This window comes from Carassius auratus, chromosome 44 (assembly GCF_003368295.1).
Source record: "Carassius auratus strain Wakin chromosome 44, ASM336829v1, whole genome shotgun sequence".
Taxonomy (NCBI): domain Eukaryota; kingdom Metazoa; phylum Chordata; class Actinopteri; order Cypriniformes; family Cyprinidae; genus Carassius; species Carassius auratus.
The window spans coordinates 13852931-13870886 of NC_039286.1; the positions used below are offsets into that span (position 1 = coordinate 13852931).

Sequence of the window (17956 nt, forward strand, 5' to 3'; positions counted from 1 at the left end):
CTGTTTTTAAATTGATTTTGAGTAAACGTTTTAATCATTTTAAAAGTTTTAAAATTCTTTTTTCTTATTTTTCATGATTATTTTACTTTCTTTGATGTAAAGCACTTTGAATTACCATTGTGTATGAAATGTGCTATATAAATAAACTTGCCTTGTCTTGCCTTAATAACTGCCATCTCAAACAGTTTTGGAACATGACCTAGTGATAAAGATGAATTAATAATATTGCGAAGAGGCTCCTCTGCCACAGGTAACAACTCTTTCAATAATTTAGTGGGAATGGGATCTAATAAACATGTTGTTGATTTAAATTTAATGAATAGTTTATTTAGTTCTTATTGTCCAGTTATGTTCAGGTCTGTTTATTTGTTATTCTAGAGACTGTATTAAATATATATCTTGGATTGTTTTGGTTATTTTCTATGACTTTGTGGAAATGCTTGGCCCTGGCTGCTTTTAGAGACTTTTTGTAGCGGGATATGCTTTCCTTCCATCTGATTTTAAAGACCTTTACATTGTAGCTGTACAAAACAGTCTGCTATACTGCTTGATATTGGAAATGGGTATTTCTTAGCATATTATTTTAACGTATTATAATTATAAACAAACTGGTTTGTAGCGCAAATAGTTTTACTGTTTACTGCACCTTATTTTTATAGTTATTTACCTATAGATGCTAATAATGAGAAAATTACTTATATTCACATTACAAAATAAAGTGGATTTCAAATGAGTTCTTTCAGTATTTTGTTGTTTACACATTTTGTATAAGCTACACTAATAACTTGCACAGTTTTGTGTAATTTGATAAAATTACACCTTGATTGAAATTAGACAAAGTTTTATGCTTCTTAAGATTGTTCTCAAGCATGCCCTTTATGAAGACAGATTCACCATTGAAAAGATACATCCTTATTTTAAATTTAGATCTAGCACAATGGTAAAATTGACAAACTGTTTTTCTGTGACTAAGGAATTTTTAAACCAAAATAAAAATAAAAAAAACTATGAAAAATGTGTTTAAATATTCCGCAGGAATCTGTTTTTAAAAAGCATAACTTGTAATGTTAGGCCTGTAGATTTTAGTGGGGGAGAGATGCTCCAATGCAGGTAGTACAGACCCTCATTTGTTCACCTGCATCATTTATAACAATAGCCAAACTAATGTTTCATTCAGGGCCTGACTGGCACAGATAGGCTCTGCCTTATAAAGTTTTGCCTGGAGGTTGCTGTTGAGTAGTTGTTTCTGGAGTTTTCTGTGCTGGCAGCCCACTCACTCAGGGTTGGACACTGGTCAGCAGAAAATGGATGATTTTTCAAGTGTCTTCATGCACTACGATCCCATTAGATCCCTGTCAATCACCCAGATGATCTGAAGCAGAGCCGTGTTCAGATAACCCAACCATCTGCCTGCAGTCCAGCATGCTTTGAACTGTCAGGCGGTGTATATATACCTGTGTTCAGATCTACATTATATTGCAAGTGAACTTCTGCCATCCATATTAATCAATAATGGATATAACATATAATGTAAGTTTCTACAAAATACCATCAAGGCTACTTGTAGACAATATATTGAGAAGTGAGTTTTCCAGTGCTTTTAGTTTTCGCATTTTTCAAAACTAGATTTTTGCATTTTATGAAGAGATAACTAAAAAGTATTAAGGGTTTACATATACAAAATGCAGCTATATACAGTACATATATGTATTAAAATATATATTTTTTTTCCTTTATATAAAACATAGCCATTTATTTTATAAAAATATGATTAGAAAAATGCTGTATCTCAGCTATATATAGATTCATTATATATTTTATTTAAAAATATGAAATTATGTAGGCCTATATAACATTTTAAATGCATATATTATACAGCTATTTATTTTATATAAAAATACATCATTAAATACTAAAAATATATATTTTTTAATAGAAAAGTCGAACAACAGATAGATTATGCAGAAGTACCGAGCAACAGTCTCGAGGCTCAGACTAACGAGACAAGACTGCCGTCTGCTGGCCAGAGGAAGACATACACACACACACACACACACACACACGTGGATTAATCATCCTCTGTAAACCAATATATTTAGCTTCATCAGCCTGGGTAGCGCGTTGAGTATCGCAGCAGTTATCAGCGCTCGGTGTGATTAGTTTCCCAGCATCAGTCTCTGTCTGTCTCACTCTGGTCCTGATGCTGCTGCTGCTTCCTCTGACCGCCACACACTCCCATTGACTGAGAACAGCATCGCCATGGCAACACGGACAGACTGCAATCCATTGTCCTCATTAGGAAGAACTCTGAAAAGATTTCACACCTCTGTTTTATCTCTCCTTCATACCGTACACAGATGTCAGGGTGACATGGCAGCCCCAGGGACCGGGACACCGGACAAATGAACTGATGCGGTCACTAGAGCAGGATGGACTGAGGATAAACATAGTTTTTCCAATGCTCATTGCCGGAGACATAAATAACATTAATAATAGATTATTCTGCAGTGCAAATGTATTATGCAGGTTATTTTTAAACTAGTTCATTATCAGGTGATAAATATCATTATAACTGACTTTATTAATTAAATATTAAATGTTGTTAAAAATGATTATTCCCTTCAAAGACAAATTGATTAATTATCCTCAGGTTTCCAGAAAAGGTAACACACACACACACACACAATTAACATAGTATATATTTGATATTTTGTCTCTTTCTCTCTCTCTCTCTCTCTCTCTCTCTCTCTCTCTCTCTCTCTCTCAATATATATATATATATATATATATATATATATTATATATATATATATATATATATATATATATATATATATATTCTTTATTATTATTTCAGTCATGTACACATGCATTCAATATGTAATTTAGACTAGGAAAATGTAGATTAAGAGTTTAATATATATGAATAAATTGTATTATATATATATAGCATACATTTCATACATTTCATACAGACTGATTCACCTGAAAAAAATACTAAAAATACATTTTACTAATAATAAATAAATAATAATAATTTAAAAAAAAAAGGAAATATCTGTCACAATGCTGACACATAAAATGTAGTGTTTAATAAGGTATTTAATTGTCTAAGGGATTTTTATTTATCTTCCCATCCATCCATCATCTGTCATATTGATTGTAATATATATTTAATATAGATAATATATTGATGACACCAAATCAAACTGAAACCTACATACAAATTAATATGTAATGTAGAATAAAAAATAATATTATATAGTGTATATATCAAATATATGAAGTTTAACATTTAATATGTTTTAATAAATTGATGACACAAACTCACACGCCCTCAGTTCTGCAGATGCACACCTACAGATGCACAAAATAGGCAGCGTTATTGAGATTTCACAGCACTAGACGTGTTTGACGTTACTGAGCAGAGAAGAGTGAACACAAGCCATCCATCAGAGAGACAGACTCAGGTATGAGTCTCCACTGACCTCAAAACCACACGCTGTTACAAATGCCTCCCAGACCCACAGCCATGTTCAGGGAATGGATAAATGTGACGGGATCTGATGTGACAATAGGTGATTCAGACATTTAGGTCACAGACTTCATAAAGGTCCGAGCAATCGCACTGGATTCCACCTGACAATCCATCCAGCTCCACAGATTTATAACAACAGCAATAACATGTTCCTGTTCAGCTGTGCACGAATGCAAGCAAACATGCTTTTTTCATTTCAATATTGAGATTTGATTAATATCCATGTAAGGTTTTTTTATCTTTTAGCATTTTTGCTGTTCACTTAAAGTATTTCAGTGTTCAAGTTCAAAAACTTGTTACCAAAGGTTTAAAATATTTGTGCTTTTGCTATTTTATAGCAACAAATACATGTTTTTCGAATATACATACACACACGCGCACACACACACATACATATACACACACACACATATATATATATATATATCTGTGTTTGTGTGAATGTATGTATATGTGTAGCAATAAAAGGGTTGCACTACGGAACAGCATTAAATAGGTCATTCCAATTAGTAAAAAATGTATATGCTGGTCAACTAAATACAAACTCAATATATTTTGAAACATGATTTTAATTCATGAAAATCAAGATCTCTATCAATTTAAGGGGGTAATTAGTATTTAAACTAGCTAATATGCATGCTACTTACTTGCATGTTAGTTTATACTTCATATAACAAAAATATAAGCCTTTACCTTTTTAATGCATTAAATCAATTAATGCATTGCTCACGCATGTCCAGGAGAACAACTTTCCTGCAAAATGTAATTCCAACTCTAATGAAATGCACCTGAATCAGCTAATCAATGTCTTTAGGTTCACTTGAAAATTTCCGCCAGGTGGGATGGAGCAAGACTGCAGGACCAGCAATGAGAAATATATATACATGGAATTTTTTTTATTTAAAATAACTATTGAAAATAATAAATGTTAATAAACAATATTTAAATGTACTAAATGCAGCTGAAAAATTAGTACATCTTTTTGCTTTTGTTCAAATCATAGATCACGCAAGGTTGCAAAACTTTATAATGCTTGACATATCATCTTATTATTATCTTATATTCTTTATTCAGCCCTTGATTCCCAACAAGACAAACATTGTGACATGGAGTCCTTTGTCATTTCTAGAATGTTGAGTTAAAGTGATGACAGTGAAAGTATCTTTTAACATTCATACCACAGAAATTCTATTCTTAAAGATCGATACATCTACACGGGGTTAGTCGAGATCAGAAACAAAGCTTGTGTTAATAACAGACTACATTACAAGACACAACTGACAATCATGAGTGCAATCAAATATAAAGCTTAAAGGAATAAATCATTCAAAGACAAAAATTTACTGAAAATGTACTCATCGTCAGGCCATCCAAGATGTAGATGAGTTTGTTTTTTCATGGGAACAGATTTGGAAAAATGTAGCATTCCATCACTTGCTCACAAATGGATGCTCTGCAGTGAATGGGTGCCGTCAGAATGAGAGTCCAAACAGCTGATTAAAACATCACAATAATCAACACCACTCCAGTCCATCAGTCTTAAGAAGTGAGGAGCTGTGGTGGTTTGTAAGAAGCAAATCCATCAAGATGTTTTAACTACGAAACCATAGCTTCCAGCTAAAACACTAGTCCATAATCCATAATATTGCTTTGTTATTGAGTTGTCTCGTCTGAATCAGGAGAGAAGAATGCACAGATTAAAGACCATATAAAAACCAAAGTATTTTACAAACATGCAACTTCTCAGTTCAGATACGTTAACTGATGGACTAGAGTGGTGTGGATTATTGTGATGTTTTTATCAGCTGTTTGGACTCTCATTCTGACGGCACCCATTCACTGCAGAGGATCCATTGGTGAGAAAGTGATGGAATGCTACATATCTCCAAATCTGTTCCCAATGAAGAAACAACCTTATCTACACCTCGCATGTTCTGAGGGGGTATATTTTCAGCATTTTTTCATTTCTAGGTGTACTATTGCTTTAAAAATGACGATAGAAATGTTTGCACTTCACTTCTGAATCAGTCAAAGCTTCAGGTGTGATGGTAGGTTTAGCTGTTATCAAATGTCCTGAAATGACATTTAAAGTAATGCTTGAGACCCTTTAGCATGATAGCACATCATATATCCTTACCGCCCATTCAAAACATCTCTTACAGTATTTAATGATAACATTATATACCAGCTAATATGTTGATAAAGCATGTTTAAACACCAGTATGTAGTAAAGCTTAGCGAAACCCTCCTCAATATTTGAATTCATCCATTCTTCTAAAAATATAGACTCCCATTCAAAGCATATTCATACTTATTTTTTGATTTTTTTAATTTTTTTGAAGGTTTCATGGTGTATATTGAATACATTTATCATGAACTGTTATAAAGCATGGAGAGTTGAGTTGTAATGGGATGCAGAGTGTCTGAATGCTCTATAAGCTGCTGTGCAAATCCAACACCCTCCTTTCATCCAAATCAGTTTGAATCACCATTCAGAGCAATTTGCAACACTGCAGAAAACACAAACTCGTCATCATCGCAGAGATTTGCACCGTGAGAGCCAAGAAGCTACATGACTGACAGTCCCGTGAATCTGACTGTAATAACAACAACGTTTGAGAGCATTTGGTTTATTACAGAACCTTAAACCAGAGAGAAGCCAAGCTGGTCCCTGACTGAGAGCTGAACTCAGCGGTTTGTGGCGCGGTGGCAGCCGCAGTGGAAGTCTGCGTTAGGGTCGAACAGCAGCGAGGCTCGGTTGTGGTTGTGTGGTAAGCAGTCGAGGTGATACCAGGCGTCGCAGTCGTCACACTGGATCCACTGCACGGTGTCCTGCTGCGGGAGACGACAGTGAGCCGCTGCACAGGGTTCAACGCCCTGAGCCACAGCCATCTCTTCATCATCTTCTTCAGAGGAGGAGGATGATGAAGAGGAGGAGGAAGAGGTGGAGCTAGAGGAAGATGAAGAAGAGGGAGACGGCAGGGAAGGCTGCGGCAGCGGGTGTTTTCGAGGCCTTCCACGTCGACGCCTGCAAAGAAAAAAAAAAGATGAATACGATTTTACATTAACAAATGTAATTCATTCATAAACTACCGATTAAGATTTTAACAAATGTAATTCCTAAAATAAACTACCGATTGAAATTTGAATGGATTTATTTTTCTATAACATGTTTCACTTATTAAATAAAATTTACAATAAATAAATATAAATATTATAATTTTAAAGAAAAAGTTATTTATAAATTTACATTTATATTTAAATCACAAATTCCCTGATATACTGTGTGTGTGTATATATATATATATATATATATATATATATATTACAATTAATAAAAAAAAATATATATATATATATATATATTAATTTACACAAATTGTCCAGGCTTGGAAATAGCAAATTCCTTGATATTTTATATTAATATATATACTATTTTTTTATATATTTATATTAGATCTATATATTACTTAAAATGTTAAAACAAAATATATATTCTAATATGTTTATTTTAAATATTAAATGACTTATTTTAATTTAATCGTTTTTAAATGCATGTTCTTTTATATATACAATAATTATATATATATATATATATATATATATATATATATATATATATATATATATATTGCCTGATATTTTATAGAAATTAATGGAATAAACTATTACCACAATTCCAAAAATCAAGAATATGTGATTTGTTCATTCTCTTTATTTAACTAATAAAAGTACAAAGAGCATATTTCCAATGATTTCACTGGCCTTTTAAATGTTTTTTGTAAAAGTGAATAATTTGGATAGATGCAACCCACTCCAACACCCAAAAAGTCGGGACAGAGGCATGTTTAACTGTCACAACAACTTTCCTTTCAATTACAGATTTTAATCGTCTGGGAATTAAGGATGCTGATTTTTTGGTAAGCAAAACTTTTCCCCAATCTCAACCATGGGCTTCCCATGAAAGACGTCATATCTTAATGGAAGTATACATCTCTGAGCAATTCCAGTATATACCTCCACCTCAATGATCCCTTCACACACATTGCAGTCACTCATGCCGTTTGCTCTGATAAACCCCAAACACGTTTGCTCTTGCACATGTCTCTTATGAAAGTCTGGATGGACCCATTTGACTTTACCACTGAAAATTTGATGTTTGTTTTCCCCCAAAACAAGCTGAAACATGGACTCATCTGAGATGAGTTCGGACCTAAAGAACTTGCTGATGTCTCTGCCTAGAATTGAAGTGTAGATTTCTCCTTTATAGACTCTAAATAGAGATTCAAGTTGCATTTCTTGATGCAGCTGTTTTCGGAGGTACTCCTGAGCCCATGTGGCTATATTTAACACCGCAGCACGACGGTTTCTCAGGTCACACACATTCGGTTTCCTGCCTCACCTTACAAACTGGGATTTCTCTGGATTCCCTGACTCTTCTTACAATATTATGCATGGCAGTTGGTGAAAGAGCTAAATTATTTGCAATTTTGCATTTGAGAAATCATTAAATGAAATTAGGCACAAAGTAATGATCCCATGATCCAGCTTTCCTGGAAAAGACTGAGATGCTGCTTTTACACCCAGTCACCTTTGACCAATTCACCTGCTTACTGCAGAAACCGTTTCAAAACAGTTTAACATGGATATTCTAGAATCTTTTCACTTTTTTAGAGTGCGATGCTGCCACAAAAATATTTTTTTATTTTTTTTATTTACAAAATACATTTAGGTTGGTCAGTGAAACATTGGAAAGATTCTCTTTGTATTTTTGACAATTAAATAAAGGTTAAAGAGGATTAACAAATCACAGATTCTAGATTATATTGCATTTTACAAAATGTCCCAACTTTTCTAGGATTACAGTTATAGAAAAGTACACTCCCAATTAGAAATATTACTTGTATAATTTCTTTTTAATAATATTCAGAATAGAATAAAGATTGTATTCCTTTCCATACATTTCACAAACTTATAAATCACAAATTAGATACTCACGACTAGAAACATTCACTTTAATTTTCTAAGAAATTTTTGCATATATATTTATTTGTTTGTTTGTTTTTAGAATGGAGATGCAGACCTCGGGATCATAAAATCCAGTTGTTGTTTTTTTTTTTCTTCAAGACTTCATGATAATCCCGTGTGTAACTATCAAGTATTACTCACCCAGTTGAGGCCTGAAAGCGAGAAATCACGCCCCTCGCTCTCTCGGTCTTGGGCATCCTCGCTGACGGGGAGGTCAGGTTGTAATTCTCACTTCCCATCCCGAGGGTCGTGAAAATCGGAGAGCTGTTTGCCCTCGGCCTCCTTCCAGGACCAGACAAGCAGGACTTCTGCTGGCGGAGAGGAGTCAAACTGATGCCGCTGCCTCTGGTGTGACTCGAGATGTTCACGATATGATTGAACTGCCTGTTTGGTGGCACATTGCTCACATCGTACTGTGACCGGCAGTTCTGCTCCAGTTTGGGTAGAGGGGGCTGAAACACCTCGGACTCTGATTTGTAAAGCCGGCGTCTTTTCTTGGCTTGTCCCCTGCGTCCGTCCTCCAGGTCTCTGCGGTTCGAGGGATCGTCCGAGCTGTCGTCCTCCAGCAGAACCGTGTGGGCGGACTTGCGTCGGCTCTTTGAGGACGGCGGGACAGACTTGGAGGAAATCTCTCCAGCGGTCTGGAAAGGAGGCGGTGTTGTTGGTGGGGCCAAAGCGCTGAACACCGGCGTTTTGAAGGGGCTAGTTTTCTCGCTCTTCTTAAAGGTCCAGCAGCTGCCGTTCATCTTGCTCAGGCTGCCGATGGAGTTGAGGATGACCGTGGCTCTGTTGATGGACAGCTTTGAGATGTCCACGCCGGGGTCTGGTTTGCGGTCCGAGCACGTTCTGATACGGTTCTTTATGTCCAATGAGAAGGAACCCGCTTTGGGCACAGTGATGGCGTCAAAGTCCAGCGGATGAACCCGTACTTTCTGGAAGAGGAAGTAGAATTCTGGACTTGCCCGTCCTGATTGGCCGCCGATGGTGAGCGTGTCGCCATCAAAGATTTCCTTTAAGACCCCTTGTTGGAGGTGCATCTCATTTACCCATGTGCCTGAGGAACAGAGAGAAACTTTTAGAAGAGATTTTACGGTCTACATCAGGACTCATAATAAAATAATCTACATGTGTCCCAGAATGCAAATGTGTAGGTCGTTTTCACATAAATTAAAAAAAAAAACATTAGACTATCCCAGAATATTCTGAAACAAACCAAACACTAATTTCAACAATACTGCATTTGTAATAGTTTTATATATATATATATATATATATATATATATATATATATATATATATATATATAAATCATCCCTAAAATGGTAAAATATATACATACACACATTCTTACTATACATACATATTTATACTATGAAATTACTTCTAATGGTTATATATATATATATATATATATATATATATATATATATATATATATATATATATATATATATATATATATATATATATATATATATATATAAGTGTGTGTTTGGAATATATCAAAATAATATAATAACTATACTGTATCCGATATGTGTTTGGAACACACCATGGCTGCTGCGGTCCTTCACTTGAACTTTCCAGCTTTCTTCTCCCGAGGCATCAGCTTCTCTCTCCGCATGGAGCTCTGCATGGATACGGGACACGATCGTGGACTCCAGAGTGACGTCACACAGCTCAGGGGCCCGTCCCAAACGAAACACACACTGGGCCAGTGCGGGCCTAAAAGTGTACAGGTCACGGACGGAGTCGGAGGACTCTTTTCCATGAGTGTTGCTATTGTTTGTGTCAGACAATCCAATCCTCAACAGCTGAAAACACGGTTGGACTCCTAACGACATTTTGACATCCCACAAATAAAAGTGCAGGAAAAACTGCAACACAGCCAGAAAACCGCAGAGCCTCTCACACAACACTGTGCTAAACGTCCTCCATCAAAGATCCTCCTCTCAGAAAGACTTTCAAATATGACGAATATAAATTCTTATTATGCCCAGTAAATAAAATCTGACATGCTAAAAAAATGTTTTTCATAAAATATTTGGAGGACAAACTAAAACACTGCAGCACAGATATTTCTGCACTAAATATCTAGGTAGATTAAATATTAAAAGTGGATATGTAGCGCCAATGCCAGATGCTCAAATGCTGGTCTTCATTCTGTAAAACAGAACAATACAAAGCTTTAGTGGCACTATCAACATCAACGTTTTTTATGCATTTTATTAATCCCATAAGTGCACATTACAGTGTAATATATAAACATTTAAATATTATGCATTACTCTTTATACAGAGTAATACAAAATATGATAAAGGCATGCAATAAATACATTTATTGCATTAAATACTCCTATACATACTATACACACACACACATGCACAAAACATATACAAAAGAGTTGGTGTGTGTGTGCGCGAGCACAAACTGGAACATGGCTTTTCTCCAACAATACATTGATTTCTATAAATTGACACTTAATGCATGCACAAATAGCAAAGTTACAGTTGTGCATCGTCTATTATTTACGCTGCATGGTACCAAACATTTCTTTCCGACACACTATTGGTTTAAAAAACGTGTCAAATCATTTTGAAAAAGTGTGCAGCATTTAGCAACGCAGTGGTTTGTTTGTTTGTTCTCGATTTTTCTCTCGTCGCTAAAGGAAATGATCTGAGCACGGATCGCAGCGCATAAACACACACTCACACAAAGCGAACCTCAAGCAGCTGCTGCACACACGCAAGCACTTCATCCCGTCGAACATTTCGATGATAAAACACTGACAAAAGCGTGACATACCCACAGTATCAAGGTATATGTTTTGTGAAACGCTACATAAGTCTTTTATTTGTGCTCCGTGGTCAATCTTATCGCCTCCTCTCCCCAGGAAGTGCTTTGAAATTTGGCGCGCCAGGAGCAGCACGAGTTTCCTTGCGCGAAATGTTCCACTTCCACTTCCGTCCATATTGTCAAGGAGACCGTCAAACATGACAAAACAGACAGTTTTAACAATAGACATAAATATCATATACTGTATATTTATGTCTATGGTTTTAACATACTTTTTTTCTTAATATAATTATTGCAAGAAATTCGTAACACGGATGGATTTTTTTTCAAAATGTTTTAAATTGGAATAAAAATATATTTTGTGAATCCTTTGTGTCGGTATGTGTCTGTATTTGTTGTAATATCTATTATGTTTTTTTGTTGTGTTTAGCTACATATGTATATATTACTGTGTGCCATTTTTTTATTCTAACTATTGCTAAAGGCTTTGTAATCGTTAATAGTGTGCATAACATTTCTGAATAGTAGTCATTCATTTTGCATCAGATAAAAAAGACAAGAACACCTACCATGAGATTTTTTAAGTCAGTTTTATTTTCCTCTTCCATTTAAAAGAGAAAATCATAATTGAACTAAAGTTGTGCTTGAAGTAAAACGAATGTAGTAGTACTAAATTAACAAAGCAGCTAAATACAAGATCCTCTGCATTGTACTTTGTGCATGAGTGTGAAGTATAGCTAGTTCATATTATTGATTTTATGCAAGTCTGTTATATATCTGTGTGAGAGATGGTTTTAAATGCTCATCTGAAAATGGAGATGCTATAATGTTACAAATCAGCTTCACAATCACAGTTTTGCAAGATGGAATAAAGCACTCTGAGAAACTTGTCTCCTGAGAACTTTTGCATGTAAGCTGACAAAAGATAAAATAGAATTGTATCAATGAACAATGAAATCTTCATAAATGGATGAAGAAAGCACACTCTCCTGAGCTCATTTGATAATGTGATGCCAACATCTGTGTAAAGCTCTGATCAAACTTACAGGATGGACTTGTATTGCCACTATTCCTATAACAGTGTGAAAAGTATTTTCAGTCACTTTTCAGTGTGAAAAGTGTATATTCGTATGCAATTATACAATTTATCCTGCTCAACCTAATCAGGGTAAAGTTCACCTCACTAAACACAAATGCACATTTCAACACATTTAAAAGCAATAACCTTTGTAAATCTTAATCACACTGAACTTTGAGGAGTGAACACATTTGTATAAACCTTAACCTCTATATACAACAGACTGTAGACATGATTTCTGTCCTAGTAAGATATAGAAAAATTTATATTCATTTCCTTTTAATGACCAGCTCATCAGTTGTGATTTTGTTGTGCTCAGGTATAGCTGAGGATTGGAAATGTGCAAAGCACTCCAAAACTGTTTTCTGTCCATGATTGTAAATTGCATAAACATAAAATTTGACATCCAAAAAATAAATCAAATTAGAAAACATTTCCAATTTAGCTGCTAAAATAACACTGATATTAAGAATACTTCTCATTAGAGACAAAGTAATGCTATGAAATCGAATTTCTTTAAATAGGCAACCTCTTGTTCAGCATGCTTCTGTAATGCTTTTAGTTGTGTATATAGATCTATAACATCAGTGCATATATAAAGTATAATTAGCATTAATATAGTCTCAGTGAGTTTTGCATTATCAAAATCATTCATGCAAATATTCAGTTAAAGCATGACCGTGTAAAAGAAGGGTTTCTGCAGGTTTTGTAAAGGTAAATGAAGGGCCATTGTAAGACTAGAATATATGTAAGAAATATATTAATATTTTTGCAAACCACTGTATTTACATTAGCTGCCATATAATTTTTATTTTTGCAAGGATTTTGTCTTTATTGTTCTTTTTTTTTGACACCCTGTGTTGTTGTTGTTGTTTTGCAATTTTCCTCAGTGTGTCCTTCAGACGTAAAAACTTTTACCAGCATGCTAAGCCATGCCCCATAATGTAAGACTCCACCCACCAGCTACAGCTCATTTTAAAATATTGCATCATAATCTTCCTCACACATCATTTATTACCTGCACAAATGCATCCTAAAAATCAAGTGCTGTGAAAACATTAAAAAAGATAACTATACACTCTTAAAAAATAAATGTTCCAAAAGGGGGTTTTCATTTGATGGAGCCATCAATGCCAGTACAGAGCCATTATTTTTAAGAGTCTATGGTAGGAAGGTGATAATTGATTATTATTATTAAAAATATTTTCAGTAAGACTGCAGAAGCAAAATGTTTGAGCATGTTACAGTTGGAAATATAGATGTGTTTTATCCTGACTGTAGAAATTAGTCGAACACAGATGATTCAATAATGAAACCATAATTAAACCATAATTAAATATTTAAATATTTATAGAATCTTTCTGTACTCCTTGCACGCAGTCACCTAACTAAGTTGGGTCTTATTTCGAAATCATTCCTCATGACTAATTGTAATTGTCAGTGTCTGAGATTTTCAATAAGCAATTTTCTACAAGCCTTACACAGCTCAAAACTGTTCAAATATATTCAAATGAGGGAGAATAAAGGATGGCATGAGAAGCGCTAGAAAGCAGATCACCGGAAAGGCCCAGGCTGTGGAGACACCCCAGCAGAATCAGCTCCTGAAACTGCTGAGACAAGCCGTTCCTTCAGAGGAGTTCTTCTGATCCAGGACCAGAACCCGATATCACAGCTGATCCTATTTACAGTGGTAAGCCATACGGACCTGATTCATCAAGGTGTTTAGTTTACCATTGGCAAGGATTATCAATAAAGCACTTCAAAGTCAGCGGTAACTGTGCAGATGGTCAAAAGGAAGCATTCGCACCATCAGCTATAGTACTGGGAAAGTATGACTCAAATGATTCGCGATCCCGCTACGAGCTCTCGAACTGACTCAAATGATCCGCGAAGCCGCTCCGAACTCTCGAACTGATTCTAATGATCCGCGAAGCCGCTCCGAATTCCCGGACTGACTCAAATGATTCGCGATCCCCAAACTGATTCAAATGATTCGCGATCCCGCTCCGCTCCCGAACTAATTAAAATGATTCACGCTCCGAACTCCCGAACTGACTCAAATGATTCACGAACCCGCTACGAACAACCGAACTTATTCAAACGATTCGCGATCCCACACCGAACTACCGAACTGACTCAAATGACTCGCGAACCCTCTCCGAACTCTCGAACTGATTCAAATGATCCGCGAAGCCGCTACGAACAACCGAACGTATTCAAACGATTCGCGATCCCGCTACGAACTACCGAACTGACTCAAACGATTCGCGATCCCGCTACGAACTACCGAACTGACTCAAATGATTCGCGAACCCTCTCCGAACTCTCGAACTGATTCAAATGATCTGCGAAGCCGCTCCGAACTCCCGAACTGATTCAAATGATTCACGAACCCGCTACGAACAACCGAACTGATTCAAATGATTCACGAACCCGCTATGAACAACCGAACTGATTCAAACGATTCGCAATCGAACCCCCACGAACCCCCAAACTGACTCAAATGAATCACGCTCTGAACTCCTGAACTGCCTCAAATGATTCACAATCGGAACTTCCCACCCAAATCAAATGTCACAGCCAGCGCTACTATTGGCTTAGTTCACTAATTTCATAACATTTACTGAAATTAAGGTACGAAAAGTATGTTGTTAACAAAAAAATAATCAATATTTCCAATCTGAACTGTTTTCCACGTCGAAACATCCACGAACATAACCAGGTGAGTAGATCACTCTCTCACTATTTGATAGCTCTAGTCTTTATCCACTCATCATCATCATCCACCAATCAGAACACAGGAGAACTCTTTGACCACCGCTGCTGTGCTTCAAAAGCACTTGCAGCTGCTCAACAGTGGTTTTCTCTGAGGTGGTCGGATCACATCAGATTGTGGTTAATCTTGCAGATCATGACATATCTACTCTTCCTCTCCCTGCAGTTTGGTAATATAAAGATTCCTCCTTTGAACTCCCACCTCTTCTGTGGGTTTTATTGTTCTGGGTCTGAATTTGGGCTCCAATAAAAGAAACATTTTCAATCTCCAAGGTGACCGACGTTATGACATGTTTCGCGTGTTTAAAAAAAACTGTATTTTCCACACAATTAACTTATCTGTATACGCTGTTTTCACTGTCATAAAAACGGGCTGATGTCTTCCTTGTTCTATGAGTGCATGCTGCCCTCCTGGAAACAAGATTGGGCTAGTTTTGGCCTAGTTTTGAGAAGCAAGTGGGCAGGATTTGTTTTGAAAACCTGGCAATCCTGATCTGAATGCATGTGCTGGAGATGTACTTCTAATCACAGAGAGCCTTTACTGACGAGATACCCATGGAAATCGCATTTGATTTTTTTGCACAGCCCAAACATCTAGTTAACAAAGCTTAACAGCGTTGCCCTTTGTGTAATAAGTTACAGATACTGTTAAACGCACCAACTTAAATAATAAAATACACTTACCGGTTGTGGTCCATAAACAACATCTTCTCCAGACAAAGAGGGAACTGCTCCATCTTTCAAGAATAATCTTTGTGCGAATCCGGCATTAAACTGATTGAGATTGAGCAAGCGACCTCAGCAAAATGTGCCGCACATAGTTTTACATGTGGATTATAATTTTCTAGAACCAAGTTTAACATAAATTGTAACCATTGATCTCTAAGTACAGCATCCCTGGGAAGCCCAAACAAAGGTGATTGGACTCCGAAATGAAAATAACAGCGTTTCGACGAATAAAATATTTCGCTTGGCATTGAACTTTGAGCTTTAGAATTTTACAGATATTATTTATACTCTAACAACAACACTATCTAAAGTTTGAAACATGGATCACGAAGAATGGGACCTTTAAGATGTGTCTTTCTTCTTTACATGCACTACATGGCCACTCTAATCAAGCCCTTGGTTTTAAACTAGTCTTAAAACTCCTCAGTAATTCAAAGGCATGCATAGTGCAGGGCCGTTTCTGTTCTTCAAAGTGTTTTTTTTAATGAATGTTGTTGACTTCTCTTGTTCTTTGTTCTTCTAGAATCAGTGTTTCTGCTTGTTCGCATCAGATGAGCCCAGCAAGATAAAGTGTCATTAAGGAACTCAAACAGTGAGATGTTACGAATGAAAAGTGGCCACACTGGTTAGTGTGACTCAGTTTACTTTAAAGTGCTCAGGCTGTGCTTCCATTACTTGGATCCAATGCTTTCTCAGAATGTGGTGAAGCATCTGTGCTCATCTTTGCATCCAACTGATTTGCTTTTATGTTTTATGTTATGTTTTTTTTTAATATATTGTGCTCCATATTGAAACCTACAGGTTTGTTATTTTTAAGTTATTTATATACTATTAAAGTTTTTATTAATGTTTTGAATCTTATTTTATTTGTATATATATATATATATATTCAGTTATTATATTAGTATTTTTATATTTTGTCATTTGTATTAGTTCTTCTTACATATTACTTTTCTTTTGATTGATTTCAGTTTTAGTTTTTATTTCCAGTCACTTAAACTTCTTTCAAGGCAATATTTCTAATTTTCATTCATTCTCATTTCAAGTTCTTCATCTGATATTTATATATTTAATTTTGTTTTAGCATTTTTAATGAACAAAATGTTGATTTTTAATAAGAATAGCCTTGATTTGGAATGACATGAGTTAAGAACTATAACTTTAAAATCAGGTTGGCAGACTAACTGACTTCCAAAGAAAAACAGAATCACCTACTTTGATCTCAACTTCTGTGCTTTTAGTGTTCTTTCTTTCCATGTGGACTGTACTGTATGGGCTTCTCTGTGAAACTGATATAAGCTTCAAAAACATCATTACACACATGTGAATCAGCATACTGTGCATACTCATAATACAATTAAAGTCATAGCTAGGGCTTTTTCACTCTAAAGCTTGTGTGTTTCGAGCAAGAGTCCGTTAGACAATGTTTAAATGGGTGTGAAATCTGTTTTCAAACTCATGCATGAGACGAAAAATGGGAAGAATTAAAAATGTCTACGTTTTATATAGCATATGTCTGCAGAGTGACCCGCTTTTGATAAATTTTCACTTTTTGGCAATTCTTTCATTATTGAAAAAAGTGGCTCTATTGACCTGCATTCATCTTATAATGCATCAGTGATTCCTGTTTGCCTGAAAATAAGCTAGTGAAAATCATAGGGAATGACTTCAGCAAATGACGTGAATAATTGACATCTGCTGCTGGTGTACCCAAAAATATCACAGTTTGAAACCAAATAATGCAATGTTGAGTGAAATGAATTCAGGTTTAAACCAACCAAACAAACCTGAGAAATCAGCAGATCCAGAATAAATATGCAGCACATATACATTAAGGTTGTTGGAAATTGAATATACTGTATATATACAGCATGAAAAGGGCAATATCTGAATAATTCTGATGAAGTCAGCATATTGTTGTTTGTGTAAAACACAATAACACTGCTTGTCAATGTCTGTGTGGTCCTTTACACTGCCACCAAACATATACAGTATGAGTACATAACCCAGAG

At 35.6% G+C, this 17956-nt stretch overlaps 1 protein-coding gene across 3 annotated transcripts; it reads right to left on the bottom strand.

The window, feature by feature from the left end:
• Positions 1-4584: 4584 nt before the first annotated feature.
• LOC113062589 (transcription factor 19-like) lies at positions 4585-11522 on the bottom strand. 3 transcript variants are annotated; one of them, XM_026232530.1, is made up of 4 exons: positions 11372-11522; positions 10119-10729; positions 8708-9620; positions 4585-6566 (listed from the first exon to the last, which is right to left on the bottom strand). In XM_026232530.1, exons 2-4 carry the CDS (start codon positions 10408-10410, stop codon positions 6227-6229), a joined length of 1545 nt encoding a protein of 514 aa, XP_026088315.1. In that variant the 5' UTR covers positions 10411-10729; positions 11372-11522; the 3' UTR covers positions 4585-6226. The 3 variants fall into 3 exon arrangements, with proteins under 3 accessions (XP_026088315.1, XP_026088316.1, XP_026088317.1); XM_026232531.1 differs by having other exon boundaries at positions 11290-11518; XM_026232532.1 differs by having other exon boundaries at positions 11279-11518.
• Positions 11523-17956: the final 6434 nt, after the last annotated feature.